This window comes from Artemia sp. Qi Xiang Cuo, chromosome 3, assembly GCF_049724085.1.
Source record: "Artemia sp. Qi Xiang Cuo chromosome 3, ASM4972408v1, whole genome shotgun sequence".
Lineage (NCBI taxonomy): Eukaryota > Metazoa > Arthropoda > Branchiopoda > Anostraca > Artemiidae > Artemia > Artemia sp. Qi Xiang Cuo.
In genome coordinates, this window is record NC_142796.1 from 26,423,199 (window position 1) to 26,437,539 (window position 14,341).

Consider the following 14,341-nt stretch of genomic DNA (forward strand, 5'->3'; position numbering starts at 1 on the left):
TTGCCCCAGATGTAACCTAGGTATTGAGGATGTGGCCCATATTCTCACCGCGTGCCAGCAACTTTCTCTATTAAGGGAAAAGTATTTTGAGGGTGGTAACTGGTATTTCCCGGGGATCCTGAACACGACTGTAAAAAGGTCAATTAGGCAGTTATGTAAATATGTAAATGAAGTGTCGACATCAATGGGTGAAACTTAATATTTATGTTATTTTTCTTGTGGAGTGTAATTAAGAATACTGTTCTGTATGACCTGTTTTTTGGCTTATAATAAAATTATTATTATTATTATTGTTATCATATCAAAAATCTAAATCTCTAGCTCGATGCGAAATTGTTTTTTTTATTTATTTTCTCAAAAACCGGGAGAAAAATTAAAAACGTAAACTATAATGTTTTACACATCTTTTTAGATCAGCTTTTGGCTCTGAATTCATTTCTTGATACTCATTTCGTTACCTGACCAAAATAAAAATATTTATAAGCAAAAAAAAAAAAAAAAAAAAAAAATGGGGAAAAAAATGTGTCTTTGGGAAAAAAAAATATTACCAGCGTTTATAAAGGTCTACTACGGAATAAGTTTGTCGTTCTTGTAGTCTATTTGGCTATGTAAACGAAAAGCTTAGAAAAAAAGACTAAACAACAATAAACAGGAAGGACGAAACACCTCAGCGCCAAACACCGTCAGACAAGGTAGGTTCTAACTTAATGTGTTCAGAGAAAAGCTTTTATCTTATTTTTCAAATATATAAAAATTGCACATGATCAAAATGTAGGAACTAGATTTTTCATCATCACAGTTAACTGTTATTCTTCTTCACTAAGTTCTTCTTCTTGAAACTTCGAATTGTTGCACGAGCTTCCCTTACAGGTACGGCAGGCTATAGTACACTCAAATCCATTTTTCTTACAGGTACACTTTTCACTATCACAGCCGTCAATACGACACGAGCATTTAATAATTTTCAGCAGCTGAGACGGAGTGGCAGGGAGATCTGTTTTTATTGTATCAACAATCAACAATGCTCAACAACGCTCGCTCGTATCAACAGTATCAACAATGCTCGCTCTCCTGCTGCCACAATATCGTCAAGTGATGCGAGCTTGTCGCCAAATATAGCAGCGCTGTCCCTGAATTTCTTGTTGGAAAGTAGCAGCTGAACGGCTTTGCCCTTTCCTATTCCGTAAAGGTGAGAGGTTGTGTCACAGCCCAGCACGGCATGACAGAACGGTATCACATTGCTGGCATCTGTTCCTAGCTTCTGCTTCATCTCACTAATATCCCAAGCTGAACTAGTACCGCCAAACTTAGCTTCAGGTGAGAAATATAAATGCCCGGAACGCGAATCTGATCAACTGATCAGAAGAACCAAGATGTCAGTATCATCAGCAACCACGATTGTGTCTGTAAGACTAGCAGCTTCTATGGCTTTTTCTACAATCAGAACGTCGGCGTCTCCTTCCGAGTGGAAAATTCGGAAACCAACGGCTTCGAAATGGTTGCCGAGCAGCTTCAGGAAACGTCCTTTGTTTGTCTTACATGTAAGAAACTCTTCTTTCTTCATGCACAGGGTCATCTCTTCGGTGAAAAAGACTTGGCGGCCAACCATCCTTGCTCGACGTAAATGGGTAGCATCTTTGATTGCTGGACCACCTTCATATTCGTCAAACACAACGATCACACTAGGGTACCTTGCTTGTACGTAATGGACGTATGAAGCAAAGATGACCTTGAAGGTTGACCCTACCTTCCATGGAACTCGATGTAGAAGAGAACCACCATCCAAGACGATGTTACACGCAGAAGCAGGTCTTGAGGGTGACTGAGTCTCAATCCCGCAAGCCTGAAAGATCGCTTTTGCAAGCTCTTGCTTATTTGCTTTTCTCATAAGAAAAGCCATCGCTTTCGAAAAGAGAGGAATCGTACAAAGTTCGTACTTGAAGTATTCTTCTCGGAGGTCAGTTCGTTGGGCTACTATTATAAACCGCTGGAAAAGGAGCGCCGGATCTATGTGCGCTACCACAGAGGACCCCGCCTTTTTGGCATTCATTAGGGTCACTTGGTCTTTTTTCTTGAAGATTTGCTCCTTCAAGGTTTTTCCCGTCATCTTACTTAGAATCAACTTTCCAGCCACATCAGCCTCGTCAACATTAACATCTTGGGAAGAAGTTATGCCGTTGGCAATGTTTCTAAGCTGATTGTCACCTCTGAACGGAGAAGATTCTCCGAAGTATCCAACGAGCTTCTGGAGCTTCTTGCAAGGTTCGTCGTCTCTCATTCTCAATTTTCGACAGGTATATTTTGTTTGTGAAAGTCTTTCTCCAAGCAACATGGACTTGGTTCCCTGCCTCGACAGAGATGCTGCTACCTCTCGTTTTGCTAGCTTCATTGATCGCCGTAGCTCCTTTTTCTGTCAGTACCGACGATTCTGAGGTGTCTATTGAACGTTCACAAAGGGGACATAAAACTGCGGTCTCAGCCATCTAAAAAAGAGAACTGGGAATAAGTGAGCTGTCGGTGAATGTTACAACGAAAACCCTGATTCTGAACCGAAAAATCTGTAGCTAAACCCTCCCCAGTTCAGATAGGTTACTAAAATAAATGAACTGTCAATCTTAATGAGGGCCGGCGTCGAGTATCATGGGTGCTTTAAGGATTCTTGACCAGGGAAATCTGAAAGTCACATCCGCGAAAGGGACCGGCGATAGTCGATAGTACTCTTGCTTCCACTAGAGAAATAGCTTTTTCGTTCCGCCTAGCGGCGTCGACCGTGCTGCACTCTAGCGACTTGTTTGCTGTACTTAAGTTTTCTTCAGACAGATGGCGCTGATAAAATATGCGTCAGAAACGAGAGGTAGGACGAGCGTAGAGCCTTCTTTCCTTTCTATATTTCTTTCCTCCGATTCCTTTCCGCTTCCTAGTAGTTACGTTACAAAAGCATCGGCAAGAAAAACAAACAAAAACGCACCTGTGTTAAATCTCTGCATGGACTCCAAAATACTTTCCATCTGAGGAGTTTTTTTTACAGATAGGTGGCTCTACAAGGCTCAGCAGACTGAAGCAACTTTGAAAAGAGTGTAAGATCAAGGCATGGTGTAACAGAAAGTGAATATCAGAAGGGACTTTCCAGCTGGTTGAAAATGTCGTCACCAATAAAGCTCGGTAGGAAAAGAAATGGATTCGGAACGCCGGTAGGCTATTTGTTCAGATGGGGAAAAATGAACCGAAAATTCGTGCTCCTCTTCGACAAATACCCCGTGATCGTGTGTCGCTCGATTTTTTTTTTTTTTTTTTACTTCATACAAAAACAAAACATAAAAAGAATTAAATGATTAAACGTGATGTTTCTGTCTAATAAAAGAGCACAAAAACAATCGTTTCTTAAAAGGGAAACCATCAATAAACTACTTTTCTTTTCACGGTTCCTCATTCTCGGATTCTGGAAATATCTAAAAAATAGGCGCAAAAAACGTGAAAAAAAGGGGAATTTCGCAACGGGATGGAGATTTAGATTTTTGATATGTTGTAGAGCTCTCTTTTCTGAACACAGTGGTGCAAAAATAATTTCTGTACCAATTGTTTCCTGGTTCGACCATTTTTTTTCGTATCTTTCCCCTACTAAAAACATACATTTGCAAATGGACAACAAGATCAGCAGCAAAAGCAAGATATGATGCAATGAATTATACTACAAAGAAATCTTACTTCGAGCATCCAAGAGTGGCTTGGACAGCGTTTTCAGGAATATGAGCCAAATAAATTTTATTGACAACTTCATTTCCTAGCTCTTTCATTACTTTCACTATTTCTGGTTCCCAAGAATCCAAGGTCAGTGATCGAACTTTACTAAAGTGAACTCCTAAGCTTCTATGAATACCAGAACAATCTGAAAAATAGATCTCTTTACTGAAATTATAAAATTTTAGCAGAAGGTAACTATTATGATCTGATAGAAAAGATAAAAAGGATTAAAACAAAATGCGGTATGTTACAAAGTAATAGGCAATTTTAAAAGTATAAAAAACACCCCAAAAAGAAAGAACTGCTTCCTTTCTTGGTCCCGTGATAGTAATGTACATGAATGACGATGAGCCCGCACCTAACTAAAAAACCTAAAGTACCTAACTAAAAAACAAAACACTCAAAAGCCGATATACGTAAATTAAATATAGGTAAGATAGGTAAATATAAGCAAGATTAAGCATTAAGTATGTGAAACAGTATGTGTACAAAGCAAATATTACAACGCCCAAAACAAGAAAAGACTTGGTTATAGACATAAATTATTTATAAAAAAATAACAAAATCAAATAAAATTAAAAAATGGCTAGATAGCTCAAGGTTATGTGCACAGTATTTGGGCCCCTGGCCCAAATACTGAGAGAGAGAGAGAGAGAGAGAGAGAGAGAGAGAGAGAGAGAGAGAGAGAGAGAGAGAGAGAGAGAGAGAGAGAGAGAGAGAGAGAGAGAGAGAGAGAGAGAGAGAGATGGTAAACTGTACCATTTGAAATCTCGTTCCTGAGGGAAAGTAAGATTTTTGTAAGAAGAATTTTTAGTCTGTGGGCCTATACCGTGGTACTTACGCCCTACGAAGAGTACACTAGTCGAACCACACTGGTTGTAACTACGGCAAGTCCCCAGCACGAATACAAGCTAGGGCAGAACTTGTAGAACACGTGGCCCCATCACGGCCATGTTACCTTACACTAGTGGCATCAATGCTGGCACGGATGGCGCTAGAGGACGTACACACAGGCATTCCATTTCCCAGTAGGTGTGCGTTGACCAAGTCCACCAAGTTAGTTTTAGTTAAGGACTATTTTTATGCCGTTCTAGCTAAGTGGACGCGCGCTGGGCTGAGAATCCGTGAATTCGGGTTCGATCCCTGGTGTGGTCAGTTTCTTAGTTTGGGACGCGGGTCAGTGGTGTGACCCTGTAAGCTTAGCCAGAGTCAACCCAGCTCTAAATGGGTACCTGGAGAAATCTGGGGAAGCTAAACAGGAAGGGTTTGCGAAAGCATAGGTTGGCTGGCCCCAGCCCCCCATTGCACTTCCTGGCTGAAGGGCCACGAAACGGAGATCAGCACCGCCGGTTTGGACCTTAAGGGTCTAGTGCCGCATCCTTTACCTCCCTTTACCTCTACTATTTTTATGTCTGTCAGGTTCTTAGGAAACATATCTGTGTTTGTAATGTGTCTGTACCCTGCTGAAAGGCTCCGTTGAAATGCGAATGTCATTCTTTCCCCAAGCAGAGACGTTTGGAGAGATCTCCCGTCGGATTGCTAGGCAATGCTTGAAACAAATGCCCCTTACATGAACTCGAAGATGACAATTCAGTTGTTTGGTAGTACCATATAGAATCATTTTCTAATGCATACTCAGACCCAATTAATTATAAAGACAGACTTAGACTTACTACACGATAGTAATATATTCATAATAAACCCATTTGACGTCAATTACACTATCTTTGCCTTTCTTGTCCATTTCCTATCATAATATCTCTCCCAAATCCTCTCTAATTGGTTTCTCTGCCTACAAACATCATCTATATGTAATCATATCAGCAAATAGCACACAACATAGCTTCAAACAGTTTTCAAACCTCAAATAATCACTGATCCTGCTTTCCTTTTATCCCATGTTCTCTCCATTCAATAATATTAAAACTCAGTATCCACTCACTCGCAGAAAAATTTGAAATATTACGTACAACACACACACACACACACACACACACACACACACACACATATATATATATATATATATATATATATATATATATATATATATATATATATATATATATATATATATATATATACGAATATATACATATTTGTTAGACAGACATGTAATCTAATAGCCGAAAATTAATAGTTACATGAAAAACTCGCTTCTTAACATATACCTTAACCATCAGCACAAAAAGTGTAACTAAACTATATGAGTGACTTTACTCCAGTATTGATATGTGAAAATGGCAGCTTAGTAATCACAATTTTGTCCTACGTTAAGCACTCTTTAACACTTGAAACAATATACTCCATCATTAACCCCTTCAGCACAATTTTCCAACAATGGAACGGTTTTATTCTGCAGAATTTGCACGTTTTAAAATTTGCGTAAAAATCGCTCGACCACAAAACGCAACCCTAAGAAATGTTAAGGCTTACTATTCCATGGTATAATGTTAGAAGAAATAAAACATGCTTCAACCTCCTTATGATACCCAGACCTCTTGCAATTTTTGCTGTAACTAGATCACTACAAGGATTACAATACAAGGATATGAGGGTTTTCTTTTTAACCTCAGATTGGGTGTAAAGGAAAGATGGGTGAATATAAAATAATACTTTCATTTTTTACCGAAAGTAATAAACAATAAAAGTTACTTATTTACATAATTATTTTTGACCCAGGTTTGAAAGGAATATACAAAACTCATTTTAAGCCTTATCTTTAAAAGAACATTTATGAACTGTCTTAGTCTTTCCTACAAAAAGAAACAAGAAATAAAAAACATTACCCTAAGATGGCTTACAATCCTGTAAGGGCTTTGTAATTGATTTCCAATCGCAATATCCATCCAGTCAGTCATTTTGTCAATAAATTCACATGGAAACACTTATAATATAAGAGGAAGGGTACGTTCAAAAACCATGAGAAAGGGAAGAAGTTAACAACCATATCCCTAAACAGTAGACTTCTAATTAAAATTTAAATGCGGCCGTAAGAACATCTCGAGTTAATTAACTTAGATAAGAGATCCAAAATTAATTACATCACCAAGGGGAAACTAGGGACAGCATTATAGAAGCTAATAAAATTAAAATTCTGATCTGGGAAGAACTACTAGCCTACGAGGTTAAAGGAAAACAATTCCTAGCGGTATCGGAGACATTTTTATTTCATTTTATCAATTATTATTATTATTTTTTTTTTACCACGGAGACAATCTATCCAAAAACACACACAAAAGAAAGTTGCCCAGTTTTCTAGTTTTGCAACACAACCTAATAAATTCGCATATTATAAGATTCAAGGGACAATTTTAACTCATTTGATATAGTTTCCTTCGGGCCCGTAGACAAAGAAGATAGGAAACTGAATAGAACCGATCTCAGGTGCTTATTCATGGGTGCAATAGAATTGGGATCTGTGGGTTCCACTGACTATATACCCTTACCCAGTTGAATTAAGAAGTTTCCTTCGGGCCCGTATACAAAGAAGATAGGAAACTGAATAGAACCAAATCTCTGGTGCTTATTCATGGGTGCAATAGGATTGGGATCTGTGGGTTCCACTGACTATATACCCTTACCCAGTTGAATTAAGAAGTTTCCTTCGGGCCCGTAGACAAAGAAGATAGGAAACTGAATAGAACCAAATCTCAGGTGCTTATTCATGGGTGCAATAGAATTGTGATCTCTGGGTTCCACTGACTATATACCCTTACCCAGTTGAATAAAGAAGTTTCCTTCGGGCCCTTATACAAAGAAGATAGGAAACTGAATAGAACCAAATCTCTGGTGCTTATTCATGGGTGCAATATGATTGGGATCTGTGGGTTCCACTGACTATATACCCTTACCCAGTTGAATTAAGAAGTTTCCTTCGGGCCCGTAGACAAAGAAGATAGGAAACTGAATAGAACCAAATTTCAGGTGCTTATTCATGGGTGCAATAGGATTGGGATCTATGGGTTCCACTGATTATATACCCTTACCCAGTTGAATTAAGAATTTTCCTTCGGGCCCGTAGACAAAGAAGATAGGAAACTGAATAGAACCAAATCTCAGGTGCTTATTCATGGGTGCAATAGGATTGGGATCTGTGGGCTCCACTGACTATATACCCTTACCCAGTTGAATTAAGAAGTTTCCTTCGGGCCCGTATACAAAGCAGATAGGAAACTGAATAGAACCAAATCTCTGGTGCTTATTCATGGGTGCAATAGGATTGGGATCTGTGGGTTCCACTGACTATATACCCTTACCCAGTTGAATTAAGAAGTTTCCTTCGGGCCCGTATACAAAGAAGATAGGAAACTGAATAGAACCGAATCTCAGGTGCTTATTCATGGGTGCAATAGGATTGGGATCTGTGGGTTCAACTGACTATATACCCTTACCCAGTTGAATTAAGAAGTTTCCTTCGGGCCCGTATACAAAGAAGATAGGAAACTGAATAGAACCAAATCTCTGGTGCTTATTCATGGGTGCAATAGGATTGGGATCTGTGGGTTCCACTGACTATATACCCTTACCCAGTTGAATTAAGAAGTTTCCTTCGGGCCCGTAGACAAAGAAGATAGGAAACTGAATAGAACCGAATCTCAGGTGCTTATTCATGGGTGCAATAGGATTGGGATCTGTGGGTTCCACTGACTATATACGCTTACCCAGTTGAATTAAGAAGTTTCCTTCGGGCCCGTAGACAAAGAAGATAGGAAACTGAATAGAACCGAATCTCAGGTGCTTATTCATGGGTGCAATAGGATTGGGATCTGTGGGCTCAACTGACTAGATACCCTTACCCAGTTGAATAAAGAAGTGTTCTTAGGGCCCGGAGACAAAGCAGATAGGAAACTGAATAGAACCAAATCTCAGGTGATTATTCATGGGTGCAATAGAATTGGGATCTTTGGGTACCACTGACTATATACCCTAACCCAGTTGAATTAAGAAGTTTCCTTCGGGCCCGTAGAAAAAGAAGATAGGAAACTGAATAGAACCAAATCTCAGGTGCTTATTCATGGGTGCAATAGGATTGGGATCTGTGGGTTCCACTGACTATATACCCTTACCCAGTTGAATTAAGAAGTTTTCTTCGGGCCCGTATACAAAGAAGATAGGAAACTGAATAGAACCAAATCTCTGGTGCTTATTCATGGGTGCAATAGGATTGGGATCTGTGGGTTCCACTGACTATATACCCTTACCCAGTTGAATTAAGAAGTTTCCTTCGGGCCCGTAGAAAAAGAAGATAGGAAACTGAATAGAACCAAATCTCAGGTGCTTATTCATGGGTGCAATAGGATTGGGATCTTTGGGTTCCACTGACTATATACCCTTACCCTGTTGAATTAAGAAATTTCCTTCGGGCCCGTAGACAAAGAAGATAGGAAACTGAATAGAACCAAATCTCAGGTGCTTATTCATGGGTCCAATAGGATTGGGATCTGTGGGTTCCACTGACTATATACCCTTACCCAGTTGAATTAAGAAGTTTCCTTCGGGTCCGTAGACAAAGAAGATAGGAAACTGAATAGAACCAAATCTCTGGTGCTTATTCATGGGTCCAATAGGATTGGGATCTGTGGGTTCCACTGACTATATACCCTTACCCAGTTGAATTAAGAAGTTTCCTTCGGGTCCGTAGACAAAGAAGATAGGAAACTGAATAGAACCAAATATCAGGTGCTTATTCATGGGTGCAATAGGATTGGGATCTGTGGGTTCCACTGACTATATACCCTTACCCAGTTGAATTAAGAAGTTTCCTTCAGGCCCGTAGACAAAGAAGATAGGAAACTGAATAGAACCAAATCTCAGGTGCTTATTCATGGGTGCAATAGGATTGGGATCTGTGGGTTCCACTGACTATATACCCTTAACCAGTTGAATTAAGAAGTTTCCTTCGGGCCTGTAGACAAAGAAGATAGGAAACTGCATAGAACCAAATCTCAGGTGCTTATTCATGGGTGCAATAGGATTGGGATCTGTGGGTTCCACTGACTATATACCCTTACCCAGTTGAATTAAGAAGTGTCCTTCTGGCCCGTAGACAAAGAAGATAGGAAACTGAATAGAACCGTATCTCAGGTGCTTATTCATGGGTGCAATAGGATTGGGATCTGTGGGTTCCACTGACTATATACCCTTACCCAGTTGAATTAAGAAGTTTCCTTCGGGCCCGTAGACAAAGAAGATAGGAAACTGAATAGAACCAAATCTCAGGTGCTTATTCATGGGTGCAATAGGATTGGGATCTGTGGGTTCCACTGACTATATACGCTTACCCAGTTGAATTCAGAAGTGTCCTTCAGGTCCGTAGAAAACGAAGATATGAAACTGCATAGAACCACATCTCTGGTGCTTATTCATGGGTCCTATAGGATTGGGATCTGTGGGTTCCACTGACTATATACGCTTATCCAGTTGAATTAAGAAGTTTTCTTCAGGCCCGTATACAAAGAAGATAGGAAACTGAATAGAACCAAATCTCTGGTGCTTATTCATGGGTGCAATAGGATTGGGATCTGTGGGTTCCACTGACTATATACCCTTATCCAGTTGAATTAAGAAAAAATTCTCAACAAGTTTGCCCCAAATTTCTTTTTTTTTTTTTATTAATTTTAGGTTTTAACTAAACGTATAATTTTTTAGATCCAGCCCTAAATTTTTTGAAAGTACTTATATTCGTTTCTTAAAATTATTTTCCTAATATATAAAATAATAAAACAAACAAAAGTAAGAATTCTACCAAAAAAGAGATTAAGGCAAGTGAAAAAGACAAGAAAAGAGAAAAATTACGCGAATATTTCACCTGTATCTCTGGATTAAAACCAAAAGGGAACGGAAAAAGAAATATTAAAATAAAGAACAAAACGGATAAAACTAAAAAGAGAAGCCAAAAGCCAGAAAACTAAAAAAAATTAAAACAAGACCAAAATATAATAGTGACCCCTCCCCCAAATCTAGATAGTAACTAAATATACTTATATTACTTCTGTCACATCCAGAAAGTAACAAAAGTTGAAATAACAAAACTTATTGATTATGTGGTGAAATCATCGTTTTGTTGGCATTTATTGCTGCTTCTTATAGTTTCAAACTTAATTGATTAAAGAGGTCACCAGACAAAAATAAAAGTACCACTTTTTTGGCTTAAATGAACATACAGAAATGTACGAAAAGAAAAAAAACGTACAAGAATCCTATAACAATTTGATTAAAGAGCTCACAAGAAAAAAAGGACCGCTTTTTGGTCATCATGAAAAAACGGAAAGGTACGAAAAAAAAAAAAAAAAAAAAAAAAATGTACAAATATCCTATAACAATTTCATTAAAGAGGCGAGCTCTTTAACCAATTTAATTAATTAAAGAGCTTACCAGATAAAAAGAAGTACCGCTTTTTGGTCAAAATGTATATTCAGAAAGGTGCAAAAAAAGCCCAATTTTAGCAAGTCCCATGATTAGGACGGCACCCCTTTGGAAAAAGTTAACATTTCATCTCTTGTCGCCAGGTATAAAACAAAAGTAAAAAATAATAAAAAAAGAACGTTCAATTAATATTTTACTTATGTTTCTATAATTAGCTTGAAAATTTGGCTGGGTAGCAAAAGGTAGTGGTTTAATTTTTTTCGCTGACAGGACGCAACATTCCTCCTTTATCTCTTTACTCCATGCTCCTTGCTCTTAGGAGTCAGGATGTGCCTCAACTATGCGCAAGATCAATTGAAAAATAAATAACAATACATTTCATGGTTTAAGTCGCTCTTTGCCATATTCTTATGGAGATTCTTTTGACATTACGTAAGGCCTTCTAAAATCCTTTCCAGGCCTGATTTCATATTGACTCTATTATTCTTAAGCACTGGATCGTTGAGAATTCAAATTGCTTGGAGTTCCTCTTTAAATTTCATACAGATTTTACCGTCTAAGCATAGACTATAATTCTTTGCTTTATGCAGAAATTCTAAAAAAAAACACTGGTTAATATTCAAAACCTGACCGAACACGTATTTGATAATGTCACAATTACCAAAGACTCAACATAGCAAAAAGCTACCTGATACCGACACAGACAAGGAAAGCCGTGACATTTTCATGGCCATGTAAGGTTCTTAGCTATATTTACCCCAAGGCTCTCCATTTTTAGAGGGACAAGGCACAACAAAAAGATGGTTGTAGCTCATCCTTGGCTCATCTCAGGTGGTTGGAGCTACATATATATATATATATATATATATATATATATATATATATATATATATATATATATAATATATAATATATATATATATATATATATATAAATATATATATATATATAAATATATATATATATATATATATATATATATATATATATATATATATATATATATATATATATATATATATATATATATATATATATGTATATATCACCGGTAGAGGTGGCGGCGTTCGGCTGACTTGGAATTAATTTTGCGGCAATTCCTTATTGCGTCAAGCACAAAGTCGGAGCTTTTCTTTTCTCGTGTGGTTGAGTGCTTCGATTTTTCTGATTAGAAATCAAGCAGGGCTTACACTATCCCCGAATTTTCGAGGATTTCCCCAAAAATCTATTTGTCACCCCGAAAAAATTTTGTATTTTCTGAAACCCCCAAAATCACTCAATCACGGTGCTACCCCTACTGAATTACCACTAGTGACTATCTCTGCCAAATATTACTTTGTACACCATAATCCTTCACTACTCTCTTGTTCGTTAATTTTCGACTCTTGACCAGACAGATACAATTGCAATATACACGGTTCTTTGTATGTTGACAAAAGTATCGTCTTTATGAAATAAAAAACAAAAAAAACTAGTATTTTTTAACTAAAAGTAAGGAGCGACATTAAAACTTAAAACGGAAAGCAATTACTCCGTATCTAAAGGGGCTGTTTCCTCTTCAACGCCTTGCTCTTTAAGCAGAAGTTTTTTATTGTTTTAAAAAGTAGAGTGGTGAAAAAGAACCAAACCTTAGTGTACGGTAAAGAGCGAGGCGTTGAGGAGGGGACAGGGAGGGGCCTCCCAACGGTATATCATATATTTCTCATCACTGGCAAAATTTGGCTTTTGTGTGTGCTCCCTTTTAATTAGATTCCTTGGATCTTATTGAATGCCGCGGCGAATCTATTATCTATTATTTCAACTATTATGCAAGGGGTCTGAAACGCCACAGCCATTTCGTTTCTACCAGATTTCTACTTCTCTTGATGAATAACGAAGAAGACCAGCGTCCAGCTAGCGACTTGCGAAGTTTTTAACTCATGAATAGGACCAAATCTGTTGTAAATTCAAGCTGGAATTTGAGAAAGACTGATGAAAACATTAACGTTTGCGGTCAACAATTGATGGCGCCGGCGGTGCGCCACCAACATCTCACAAGCGGCGGCACACCGCCGCTGCTATTTTTGGCTCCGCTACCGCCGGCTTTCCCCTATTGGCGCGGCGCCTGGGTCTAAATATATATATATATATATATATATATATATATATATATATATATATATATATATATATATATATATATATATATATATATATATATATATATATACAGGTATACTCAAATATATTGAGCTGAATTTAAACTAAAAGCGCATTTGTCATGACAATTCAAATAATGATAAAAAAAATGCCAAAAAACATATGGAATTTTCAATGATTGGTGTATTCAAATTAAAACAAGCATCGAGGTTAGATTAAGACACGTGTTTTTAGCTTTTTCCATCGTTTATTTATAAACATGATCAGTGAGGATCTGTTTTTTTTTACAATAAGTACAGAAAGTTTAAAAATCAACTGAAATAGAAGATCTTTGTGCATTCAGAAGGTTTTTCGCCACCCCTGGTAAAAACAATCTGAAGTTCCCTAAAATATAACAATTTAACTTCGTCCATTTAGTTTCCAAATGGCTCAGCATTTTTACAAGCCTTGTGAGGGACAAGGAATGTTATTCTATATTTTTTTTACAAAATAATGACGGAAAATGACAATGAAAACAAGGGTAGCTCACCTACACAGACGACAATTCCCAGGTTGATTGATGCCCACTTAGCATCAGTGGAGCCACAGTCACAACAACGGTCGTTTCCAGGAATTTTTCGAATCGTTTCATAAAACCCGTAGCTGCAATAGCGACAGAATATTAACTATAAGACAATAAGGAATTTTTATACATTATTCTATAATGCAATATCTACAATCATTGGGACGTCGGTATATTTTATGGCAAACTAGCAGAAAATTTGAAGTCAACAACATTGCCAGATCTAGAAAGTTAAGTTGTATATTTTTTCAAGTCCCATAGAAAAAAAAGTGTACAGAGTTCAGAAGCAAAATATTGGCGGCTGATGTTGCATGCCTATCGGCGGTGCATGCCTAAAAGCAGCATCTTCTTGAAGAAAACATAGAAGATATGATTTCCATTAAGTTGATACCACACAAACTTGGTCATCATCATAATTTATTGTTCTGTATTGAAGTCACCAGTGTTGTCATTATCATCTTCAAAGCAACGTGTGCTTGTTTCACACGCTAGGTACTCTGCTTTGAGCATTTCACTGAGTTGAAAAGCCA

At 37.7% G+C, this 14,341-nt stretch overlaps 1 protein-coding gene across 6 annotated transcripts in view; it reads right to left on the reverse strand.

The window, feature by feature from the left end:
* Positions 1–14,341, reverse strand: part of CenB1A (Centaurin beta 1A) — a 163,418-nt gene that overhangs the window by 34,827 nt on the left and 114,250 nt on the right. For all 6 annotated transcript variants that reach the window (XM_089085696.1, XM_089085693.1, XM_089085692.1 and 3 more), the window contains 2 exons: positions 13,779–13,891; positions 3,706–3,886 (listed from right to left, as the gene is read on the reverse strand). In XM_089085696.1, the coding sequence (XP_088941822.1) occupies positions 3,706–3,886; positions 13,779–13,891 (294 nt within the window). The remainder of the gene's footprint in view (positions 1–3,705; positions 3,887–13,778; positions 13,892–14,341) is intronic.